Raw genomic sequence first — 12,253 nt, 5'->3', positions numbered from 1 at the left:
AGTATCGGCACTCGGCAAGTAAGTAGTCCCGTGCATACACCCGCGTGTGCTGCGTATTCAGCCCCGGGTAGCGCTGGGATAGTTAGAAAGCCTCTCTCATTGGTTACTGCAGGAACCTTCCTCCAATAGGAATCAGCCTGATTCCTATTGGAGGAAGGTTCCTGCAGTAACCAATGAGAGAGGCTTTCTAACTATCCCAGCGCTACCCGGGGCTGAATACGCAGCACACGTGGGTGTATGCGCGGGACTACTTACTTGCCGAGTGCCGATACTAGTATAACGGTCTGGTCTGTAACAATACCACCCGATCCTCATCCTCTGCAGGACACCGTCGCGCGGGCCACAAATGGCCCACGGGCCGTAGGTTGGGCACAGCTGGTTTAAGTGAAGCACCATAAATAGCGGTGCAACATGAGTTCCCAATAGAAAAGGGGGAGGGGGGAACAGTACACAAGGGTGTACAGGAGGTGGAAAAAAAAGGAGTTGACCAATTCAGGTGTCTGTCGCTGCGGCTGCAGAGCGGTAAACGTTTTTTCAGGTTTTGCCGTGGACGGTGCCAGAGATTGACAAAGAGGTTGATGCTGGGCTGTTTGTGTGTTTTTTCTTGTCCACTGATTGGTCAAATATATATTTTTTCCAGCTCCTACCAAGTTTAGCACGAAAAACCGAACTGAAAGCAGTTCAAGGGGCAATATAAAAGATGCAAGGAGTTGCCATTTACAGAGTGACAGTGTATCAGTAGAACGTTTGCCATAGGTCTACCAACCTAGTGGGCATTCAGTGATTCTCATGCAGGCATATGAAGCTGGCATGCGTAGCCCTGAACCCTGTGTAGTTAAAGTGCAAAGCACACCTTCCTACAGGGAGGTAGCTATTTTTTGGGCAAGTATAGAGGTAGTAGCATTGGCAAACATTGGTTAGAGGGTACAACAAACAGGACTTCTAGCAGAGCTGGTTGCGATCGATGAAGTTCTAGGTAAGTAAACGAAAATGGGTAAGAGCATTGCAAGCTCAGCTGAAAAGCAGTCTGCAGGTAGCCGCAACAAGTGTGTGGCATCTGTACTCAGTACATACTGCGGCCGACTATGTACAGGGGGGATGGGGTAAGAGCTTCCAATGAGGTAAGAGCTTCCAAAAGTGACGTCCGTGGGAGCATATTTTAAAAAGGTAAGTACTTATGACGTTGTACATAAGGTAGTGAAGAGGAGTGTAGCTCCATTCTACCAAAAAGAGTAAACAGAGTTCAAGAGAACTATAAAGAAACAAGATCAATTATAGTATACATTGATCAATCTGAAGGTGTACAGAGTAAAAGCCCGCAGGGCGAAACCCAAATCATTAATAAGAATTGATTTGTTTGTATTTCGGTTTCAGGAGGTTTGGCAATATCGAATCGAGAAAGCTGAGGTGCTGGCAGCAGAGACAGAGACAGACATGTCAGTCGGATAAGCGAAAGTTTCCAGAGGCCAATCCTGTTTTGGAAAACAGCGAGATTTCCGAGATCAGAAAGAAACTAAAAAAACTGACTGAACAAAGCATAATGCAAATTGCTAATGTTTTTTTTCCCAAGGAGGTGCTCTCATAATGAAGAGTACCATGCTGATGGTGATCCTAGGTTGCCATTTCGTCCTAGGAGACCGAGGAGAGGACATTCTCATGAACAATAAGGGGTTAATGAGAACACGGGGCCCAAGCATGTTAATGTTTTGAGAAAAAGGTACTGATCCTTTTGCACTTCCCTATGATTGGCCCGAATGGACCAAACAGGGAAGGAGGAAAAGATCACTAGTGCCAGGTGGAAACAAATATTTATTACAGCTGTATGTATGTTGGATTGGTATGGCTATGTAAAACATATTAGCTTCAGGCTCGCTAGCTATTCTGGGTGTGCAGCTTTGCTTTCAAGGGCATAAAGAGATGATTTGCATACTCGGAAGTGATGCATCATGGAAAACCACAGTTGATCACTTACAGTACAGCTGAATTATCACTAATACCTTCTGTTTTAAAAAGGCAAAATTACATTTGTCCATTTGAATAGCACTGAACAACCTATAAGAGCCGGTTCAAACGGACGTTTCCCGGGTCATAAACGTTGGCTGTGGCACTGGTATTTAAGCGCTGCCGATTCAAATGAACTGGTACCAGTACTGCTGAATGGGCAGCTATGGTACCATTGTTCACTGGCATTTGCCGTCGTCCATGCAAACGCTGCGTTTTTATCCCTACTTTTCAAATAGTCTTCCCAGCGCTTAGGTGATCCTGGAAGCAAAATGTACCTTCCAAGATCGCTTTTACACGTCCCCTTGTGGGGGTGAAAAACACTGCATGCCGCTGTAAGCTGCTAAAGACTTTTCTTTAAATAGAACCCGAGGTGGGTTTGAAGAATATTATCTGCATACAGAGGCTGAATCTGCCTATACAGCCCAGCCTCTGTTGCTATCCCAAAGCCCCCTAAGGTCCCCCTGCACTCTGCAATCCCTCATAAATCACAGCCACGCTGCTGACAAACAGCTTGTCAGAGCTGGCTGTGTTTATCTCTATAGTGTCAGTCTGCTGCTCTCCCCACCTCCTGCAGAACTCCGGTCCCCGCCTGCATCCCTTCCCTCCCTGCTGATTGGAGGGAAGGGACGGGGGCAGGGACCGGAGCTATGCAGGAGGCGGGGGAGCAGCTGAGACTGACACTACAGATGTAAAGACAGCCTCACAGCACGGCTGTGATTTATGAGGGATTGAAGAGTGCAGGGGGACCTTAGTGGGGTTTGGGATAGCGACAGAGGCTGGGCTGTATACGCAGATCCAGCCTCTGTATGCAGATAACATTCTTTAAACACACCTCGGGTTCTCTTTAAGCATTTAGACTAGATCAGAAGCCCGTTTTATTTGGCCTTGCTGATAAAGATCTGTAAATTCTAGCATATAACCGGTCACAAACAAACCAGGAAGAACAGGAAGAAATAATAGTTCACCATCAACTCAAAATCTATAAATTGCTACTGACTGATTTAAAATGCATCACTTTGAATTGTGACATATTGATGGAGCTAACATTTTCTATTAACAACCTCAAGACCGCGTCACACCAATGGCCGTGACCGCGGCGTCAGCACCAGGACTGCCTAACGCCAATTGGCGTCAAGTCCTTGGGCCGGCTACTGCAGGAGATCGCGTGCATCTCCTGCTTGGTAGGCAGAGCTCCGCTCCGCCTTCAGTCTCCGAGCGGCCTTTTCACTTAGTACAGCGCTGCGATCTGCGATCCTGGGGCACAAGAGAGCAATTGGCAGTGATGGGCTGAAGCCTATCACAGCCGATCGCTGTGATAGGCTGGCCGGGTGAGGGCAGCAGGGACGGTTGTTATAATTGAAGGAAAATTATGTTTATTTATTTAAAAAAAGAGAACAAATATTTGGCAAAAAAATAAAAAATAACCATCCGGGTGGCGATCAGACCCCACCAACAGAAAGCTCTGTTGGTGGGGAGAAAAGGGGGGAATCACTTGCGTGGTGTGTTGTGCGGCCCTGCAGCTTGGCCTTAAAGCTGCAGTGGCCCATTTCAGTAAAATGGCATGGTCTTTAGGGGGGTTTAGCACTGTGGTCATCAAGTGGTTAAGACTGCTGCAATGTGTTCAAATCTGTTTTCCCATTATGAGAATCATTACTCACGTTTCCTTCTATGATCTCCTCCAAGGGTTTCTGCCCATGACACAGCAGGTACTTAAGGTGAAAAAACTTCCCATCAAATGTGTTCCATGGCATCAGGTCCATCATAGTAAAAGGATAACCACAGGCACAATTTGCCCCCATCAAAGTAATTAAACCACGAAGAAAAAGAAATGCAAGATGAACTGCCCTGGAATCCACATAAGGAAGCTATGGAAAAAAACAAGATTTTTTTAATTTAATTTGTTTTATCAAACATATAACTGCATAACATACATAACAGAAAATAAAAAAATGCATATGCCACGCAGGGGATACATCATTATACACAGGGAAATAGGTAACTAGGTTGAGATGACAAATTGTATAAACAGAGTTACCAGATAATAAAAAAAACTTAGGAGATGCTATAACACATACAACCGTAAATAAGTCATTGTGCAGAGGTGTGCCTAATAGTGACAGCCTCCCAGACAATTTGAATACACAAAAAAATTATTCCATTAATCATCTTAAGACCGGTCTACTTTGAAAGAGTCTTGGGATTCAAGCCAATGTGACCAGATTTTACCAGTTTTAGCAGGACAACGGCAATGTGGATATAATACTTTTTAAACTGTACAACCTCATTTATCAGAGAAATCGAATGAGAAGTTTGGGATTGGACAGAACCCTAGCCAAAAATAAAGCCTTCCTGAGCAATATTCTGTAATAATGCTGCTAGTCTACTTTATCCATTAGCCAAAATATACATAATTTAGGGTCTTGAGGTACAATGCTGCCAATTTGAGACAACCTTTGTACCACTTGGTTCCAGAAACCTGCTACCACCGGGCAATACCAAATTAGATGGAAAAAAATTGCATCCCTTCAACCACATTTGGGACAGCCAGCATTATCTTGTCTTATCTTTGAGTCCTACGGGAGAAAAGCGCTTGTTGTAGGGATTTATTTCTCATAGAGGCAAGTGTCCAATAGGTCCGATTCAAAATAAAAAGTTGAATAAGCCTATTATGGGCAGCAGGAAAGGAGAACTTAACTAACCAAAACATCCTTTCATTTGTCATCTTGTATACAAAGATTAGATTGGCTCCACTTGACTACTCTTGCCATTTCTCAACCCCCAATATAGGCATTTAAAAGTTGGGTGCACAGATAGGAGATAGTAGGTCCTTGGGCCCCTTGTGTCTTAAGAATCCCAATATAAGGATAATCTGCTATGAGCAGGTTGGAAACACTAAATTGGGCTCTCAAACAATGTCAGAACTGGCATGTTCTAAATCGAGCATAGTTGGGCGCATGGCGCTTACCTTTATGATCTGAAAAACAATATATTTAATTATTAACATTACTGTTCTGGACAATTTAATTTACATAAGAAGTTAAGCAACTTAGAACATACTGTAAGTGTTCATTCTGTATCAGTATATATATATATATATATATATATATAGATAGATAGATAGATAGATAGATAGATAGATAGATACACACACACACACACACACACACACAAACACACAGCAGCAGTGCACATACAGAAAAGTGCTATAGACTTGTCAGCTAGTTTGTAATCTACCTCAAGGGAGCATAAAAAGAGAGAAATATGGTGTGTGCTATTGTTAATATCCAATTCAGAAATTCTGCTTAGCTGGCCATTGTGTTGATCCTATCTCTGTTTCATCAGACGACAATTTACTACAACTTAATCAATTTTACATTTGTCTCTGTTTCATTAGTGTGATCACTTGATGTCTAGTCTTCAGTTGTTTATGTTTGGTTTTAAAGTGCACTATTGTGTACTAGGCAAAAATTAAAATGTAACTTTCTGTAAAGATTCAAGTGAAAGAAAAATGAGAATGATGATCTCGGAACCAGTGATTGGTGCAGGCACCCGTGGCATGGAGTCCACATGAGCATGGGTCTTCACCAGCTAACCATTCAAGGAATGATGGGCCGTCACCCCTAGCGGGTGACGGACTACTTTGCTGCCTGGTGCCGACCAGGTCACAACTCACAGGGCTGCCCCACCAGTGATGAGAAGAACCGGAATGAAAATCATACATGATTCCAAACATGTTTTACAAATAAATAACTGCAAAGTGGGGTGTGCGTAATTTTTCAGCCCCCCTGAGTCAATACTTTGTAGAACCACCTTATGCTGCAATTACAGCTGCCAGTCTTTTAGGGTATGTCTCTACCAGCTTTGGACACCTAGAGACTGAAATCCTTGCCCATTCTTCTTTGCAAAACTGCTCCAGTTCAGTCAGATTAGATGGACAGCATTTGTGAACAGCAGTTTTCAGATCTTGCCACAGACTTTTGATTGGATTTAGATCTGGACTTTGACTGGGCCATTCTAACACATGGATATGTTTTGTTTTAAACCATCCCATTGTTGCCCTGGCTTTATGTTTAGGGTCGTTGTCTTGCTGGAAGGTGAACCTCCGCCCCAGTCTCAAGTCTTTTGCAGACTCCAAGAGGTTTTCTTCCAAGATTGCCCTGTATTTGGCTCCATCCATCTTCCCATCAACTCTGACCAGCTTCCCTGTCCCTACTGAAGAGAAGTACCCCCAGAGCATAATGCTGCCACCACCATATTTGACAGTGGGGATGGTGTGTTCAGAGTGATGTGCAGTGTTAGTTTTCCGCCCAACACATAGCGTTTTGCATTTTGGCCAAAAAGCTCCGTTTTGGTCTCATCTGACCAGAGTACCTTCTTCCACATGTTTGCTGCGTCCCCCACATGGCTTTTGGCAAACTGCAAACTGGACTTCTTATGCTTTTCTGTTAACAATGGCTTTCTTCTTGCCACTCTTCCATAAAGGCCAATTTTGTGCAGTGCATGACTAATAGTTGTCCTATGGACAGATTCCTCCACCTGAGCTGTAGACCTCTGCAGTTTGTCCAGAGTCACCATGGGCCTCTTCACTGCATTTCTGATCAGCACTCTCCTTGTTCGGCCTGTGAGTTTAGGTGGACGGCCTTGTCTTAGTAGGTTTACAGTTGTGCCATACGCCTTCCATTTCTGAATGATCGCTTAAACAGTGCTCCGTGGGATGTTCAAGGGTTTGGAAATCTTTTTGTAGATTACCTGCACTAAATTTCTCAATAACTTTATCCCTGATCTGTCTGGTGTGTTCTTTGGACTTCATGGTGTTGTTGCTCCCAATATTCTCTTAGACAACCTCTGAGGCCCTCACAGAGCAGCTGTATTTGAACTGACATTAGATTACACACAGGTGCACTCTATTTAGTCATTAGCACTCATCAGGCAATGTCTATGGGCACCTGACTGCACTGAGACCAAAGGGGGCTGAATAATTACGTACACACCACTTTGCAGTTATTAATTTGTAAAAAATGTTTGGAATCATGTATGATTTTTGTTCCACTTCTCTCGTGTACACCACTTTGTATTGGTCTTTCACGTGGAATTCCAAAAAAAATCGTTTCAAGTTTGTGGCAGTAATGTGACAAAATGTGGAAAATTTCAAGGGGGCCGAATATTTTTGCAAGCCACTGTATATATATTTATCATCAACTCTTTATAAATATGTTTATGGCATAATACTTAAGATATGCATAAATAACCTCTTCGCTATGATACCTAATTATGCAACAGAAACATAGTTAATCTCATGAACAAAATGTAACGATCGGTGTCAGCACGCAGAGAAAATCTGATTATTGGTGATCTGCAGTATCACCAAGAATACAGATATATACCTGATTATTGATGATCTGCAGAATCACCGATAATACAGATATATTACTAACCTCTGGACACCTATGTATATAAGAGTGTTTGGTGTAACAGTAATACTTTGAGAAACACACCTGATGAGCAGGTGATCTTAGGCAGTATAGGCAATACTGCTTTTTAGACAGTACAGGAACCTTCCAGCAGCCTGAGACTCTCCAAGGGGTGGAGTCAGGCTGGAGGTAGGAAGGACCAGAGAGTGAGTGACACCTGAAGGTGGATGTCTCTATCTGATCCGGAGACTCTCTCTTAAGAGGAGAGATCGCTCTCGAGGTCGGGCAAGCCATGTCAGCAACACACGGACAGACAAAGTACAAAGACAGAAAGCTGATTCGGTATCCAAGGCAAGCAGGGTTTGGCAACGGAATACCAGATGTGCAAGGTACCAAATCAGAGATCAGAGGAGTAGTCAGGAAAGCAATAAGTCATAACAGATATCAAACAATGCCTAGTCTGGGTGTGAGGTCCGTGGTCTCTACACCCTGGAACTAGTCTGATGTATAACAAGTTCCCTAGTCTGGGTGTGAGGCCCGTGGTCTCTACACCCTGGAACTAGTCTGATGAATAACAGAATGATAACACAAGTTCCCTAGTCTGGGCGTGAGGTCCGTGGTCTCTACACCCTGGAACTAGTTTGATGGATAACAGAATGATAACACAAGTTCCCTAGTCTGGGTGTGAGGTCCGTGGTCTCAACACCCTGGAACTAGTCTAACATATAACAGAGTAATAATACAAGTTAACTGGCTCAGTGTGAATTCCCAGGTCCTCCTGGTTCAAACACACTGTTGGATCTGACTAGGGTCTGAGTGCTTCCACGTAAGTGTTAACAACGGCAGATAACTTGTGACTGACCAGCAGCAACTATATATGGAGTAGTGCTCTCTGGCGCCACCCCTAAGTGATCAACCAATAGTTACCAGCTCTGGGGTCAGCTGATCGACTTGGGTCAGCTGATCCCCCTTTGCCCATCATAAAAGTTCTGCCTCAGCGCGCGCGTGCGTATTCCTAAGCCTGTGTGAACTAACAGACCCAGCCACACCAGACACGCTGCTGCGTGCCAACCACCGCGTTGGACGCGGAACCAGCCGCCTTGCTGTCAATACATGCGGCGGCTTTTACGCGTTCTTCCATGTTACCAGACGCACGCTTCCGCGTGCAAACCGGCGCACTGGACGCGGGATCAGCCGCCTTGCTGTCAGCACACGCGGTGGCTTTTCCGCGTTCTCTCACACAAAACCTATAACAGAAAATGAAACACACTATCTGGAATTTGAAATGTTCCCAAAACAGGAAATTTGATTTAACATTTAAACTTTAACTATTTGACAGTGGCGACCTTCAGAATAGATTTGAATTTTAAAGCTATTCAATGCATGGCCCATTAAACCTCCAACTTAACCACCGCGTCAAATGACAAGTGGCAACTCAAAAGTCTCCTCATTTAACACCATGATAATCGATCAGTGTTTTTGCTCAAGGTATGTCTGGGTCTGTATCAGTAACTAGTTTCAAAACATAGTTAAGGGGCATTTGAAATACTGCATCTCCTCAAAGACTGCCATCAATCTAAGCCTTTCTTTATATACTTAAGATAAATAAGCAGTGTAACTTGAAAGAAGGGGCGGACCTCTGCTACTCTCAAAATGAACAGAAAACTAGAAGAACTTGTTTTCTAAATGTCTCTAATGCAGCACAGTAAATATTTAACTGTTAACAATCAAAATGTATTGTGTTGATATGCACAAGAAGGCTGTGCTGCTGATTTTTAGTAAGAGCTTTGTGTAAATTGATCCTTTTCAAAAATATGGAAAAGTCCTATTTTTAGGTGGAATTATGAGCAATGATGGTAGGTGTTGAAAAAATAGCCCTATTTTTTCACTGTTCTATCAAGAGTATATGGCGATAAAAACAATTTATCACAGACAAAAAAATAACAAGTGTAATAATAATGATAATGCAATATTACTGATTTTTTTTTTATAAGGTTACAGCTGATATCATAATGACCCTTATTTAGTTAAATTTTTCTCCTGAGTTTTTTACTAGGATATCATTTTCATATTCTCTTTAAAATAACTTAATTGCATGCAGGCCTTTTTCAGCTTACCTATAAAGCCATGATTGAGAAAAAGGTGCAAATTATAGTAATCCAAAGTATGTCTTATAATGTAAGTTTTAAAGGGGTTCTCTTGCACCTTTTAAAAAACAAAAACTGCTACTTACCTGGGGCTTCTATCAGACCCCTGCAGCTGGATTGTCCCGCGCCGTCTACCTCCGATGTTCCGTTTCCTGCCGCTGGCACCAGTGTAATTATTCGCCGTGGCCGCTATCGTTCCCGCGCGTGTCATCAGGCGCTTACTGCGCAGGCACAGTCTTGTGCCTTCTCTGCAAACTCCCGATGATGCTCACGGAAGCAAGCACGTGCGCGGCCACGGAGCCGCAGTTATATTCGTCTAGTTAGACAAATAATTACACTGGTGCTGGCGGCAGGGAACGGAGCATCGGAGGTAGACGGCGCGGGACAAACCAGCTGCAGGCGGCTGATAGAAGCACCAGGTAAGTGGCAGTTTTTGTTTTTTAAAAGGTGCAAGAGAACCCTTTTAAGTCAGATCAGTGAAAGATTAAAGTACACTTGAAATAAGCCCCACCAAAAGTTGGGGTTTTCTTCAGCCCCCTTCAGGCTGATAGGACTCTTGCCGTCCTCCACTTGGATCCTCCGCTATGGGCCCTGGTAATTTCTGAAGTTGGGGCTTACTGCGCATGCACGGCCTGGCCGCCTCATTGCGATCCCAGCCCCAAGAGAGCAACGGGGGAGTGTGCGTGGCCAGACTGCGCCAACTTGGGGAATTACTGGGACCCATAGCAGAGGATCCAGGCAGCAGAGGACGGTGAGGGACCGATCAGCATGAAGGGGGCTGAATGAAACCCCAGACAGGGGCGCCTCCAGCCATTTTGTCACTTCAAGCGAGAAAAAAATGTGGCGTATTTCATCAGAAAATACACGTAAATGCGGCAGTGGTTCACCACACTTCTTGTATATAAAAATACGTAATGCGGGCCGGCATTTTACCAGAAAATACATATAATGTGGATAGCGTTTCACCAGAAAATGTACATAGGTAAGGCAGGGCTCCCCCCCCCCCTTTCCAATTAGCTCCCCCTAATAGCCCTGGTGCTAGTGTTGCCTGCACCTGTAAAAAACAACAACAACAACAACAACAAAAAAACGCATTTACTCATCTGCAGAAGACTCCTCTCTTGGCCTCCTTCTGGCGCGCACTTCCCCAGATGAACTTCTGTGCAGCAACTCTGGCTGCAAAACTCTCACATTGACAGGCAGAGCAGGGCTGTGGGAAAATGGTGCCTGAAGCCCTTGGCTTCAAAGATCATTTTCCCATAACCCTGCTCTGCCTGCCAGAACCAACAGACTCCGCAGGCTGAAGAGGTAAGCTTGCGGGCTGCGGCGGATGAACTGGTGCAGTGTATTAGATGCTGCAAGCCAGTTCACCACCTGCGGTGGCTGCGCCCCCCCCCCCCATTGTTTTTATGCGGATTGCCTGCAGGGGGAAGCAGGGGATGGTTAAGGTTAGCCCGTGGTGATGGGGGATGAAGGTTAGCCATAGGAGTTGGTTCTTCTGGGAGTTTCTTATTTTTTAATGTAAGACCTTTAATGTGGAGAAAAAAAGCAAACAAAAAAATCCTGGAGGCCTTTAGGTATTCACTCACCATTAAAGTACCCCTGATCTGGTTCCCCTGCACAACCAACTGTAATAGAACACGGAAAAGCCGTCGCGTGTACTGGCGGCAAGGCGGCAGATTCCGCGTCCAGCGTGGCGGTTTGCACGCAGCAGCGTGCGTCTGGTGTGGCTGGGTCTGTTAGTTCACACAGGTTGAGGAATGCGCGCGCTGAGAGGCAGAACCTTTATGACAAACGAGGAGAGATCAGCTGACCAGGTTGGTCAGCTGACCTCAAAGCAAGTGGCTATTGGTTAATCGCTGATGGGTGGCGCTGGAGAGCGCCGCTCTATATATAGTCACTGCTGGTCAGAGTCAAGTTGTCTGCCGTTGCGAACACTTACGTGGAAGCACTCAGACCTAGTCAGATCCTAAAGTGTGTTAGAACCAGGAGGACCTGGGAATTCACACTGAGCCAGATTACTTCTGTGTATTATTTGTGTTATCATTCTGTTATACTTCAGACTAGCTCCAGGGTGTCGAGACCACGGACCTCACACCCAAGGTTAGGGACTCTGTGTTATCATTGTGTTATACTCCAGACTAGTTCCAGGGTGTGTCGAGACCACGGACCTCACACCCAAGTCTAGGAATACTCTGTACCATCATATTATACTCCAGACTAGTTCCAGGGTGTAGAGACCACGGACCTCACACCCAAGACTAGGCATTGTTTGATATCTGTTATGACCTATTGCATTCCTGACTATCCCTCTGCTTTCTGATTCGGTACCTACGCATATCTGATTATCTGTTGCCAAACCCTGCCTGCCTTTGGATACCGAATCAGCCTTCTGTCTTTGTACCTTGTCTGTCTGTGTGTTGCCGACCTGGCTTGCCCGACCTTGAGAGCTATCTCTCTCCTTAGGGAGACCTACTGGTGACATCCACCTTTCAGGTGTCACTCACTCACAGGTCCTTCCTACTTTCTGCCTGGGACTCCACCCCTTTGGAGATCTCAGGCTGCTGGAAGGTTTTGCTTCCCTAAAGGCGGTCTCGCCCATACTGCCAAAGACCATCTGCCCCTCGGGTGGTCTTACTCAAAGTCATTACTGTAGCACCTAACACTCACACTATAAAGGTGTCCAGAGGT

General features: G+C 44.8%; 1 protein-coding gene across 11 annotated transcripts in view; it reads right to left on the bottom strand.

The window, feature by feature from the left end:
- Positions 1-12,253, bottom strand: part of FAM120B (family with sequence similarity 120 member B) — a 748,069-nt gene that overhangs the window by 296,079 nt on the left and 439,737 nt on the right. For all 11 annotated transcript variants that reach the window (XR_011019402.1, XM_068231927.1, XM_068231926.1 and 8 more), the window contains one exon: positions 3,663-3,869. Coding sequence is in view for 10 of the 11 variants with exons in the window: in XM_068231927.1 (XP_068088028.1) it covers positions 3,663-3,869 (207 nt within the window). In the remaining variant the exon portion in view is untranslated. The remainder of the gene's footprint in view (positions 1-3,662; positions 3,870-12,253) is intronic.

This window comes from Hyperolius riggenbachi, chromosome 4, assembly GCF_040937935.1.
Source record: "Hyperolius riggenbachi isolate aHypRig1 chromosome 4, aHypRig1.pri, whole genome shotgun sequence".
Classification (NCBI taxonomy): Eukaryota; Metazoa; Chordata; class Amphibia; order Anura; family Hyperoliidae; genus Hyperolius; species Hyperolius riggenbachi.
This window is presented reverse-complemented; position numbering and strand designations above follow the sequence as displayed.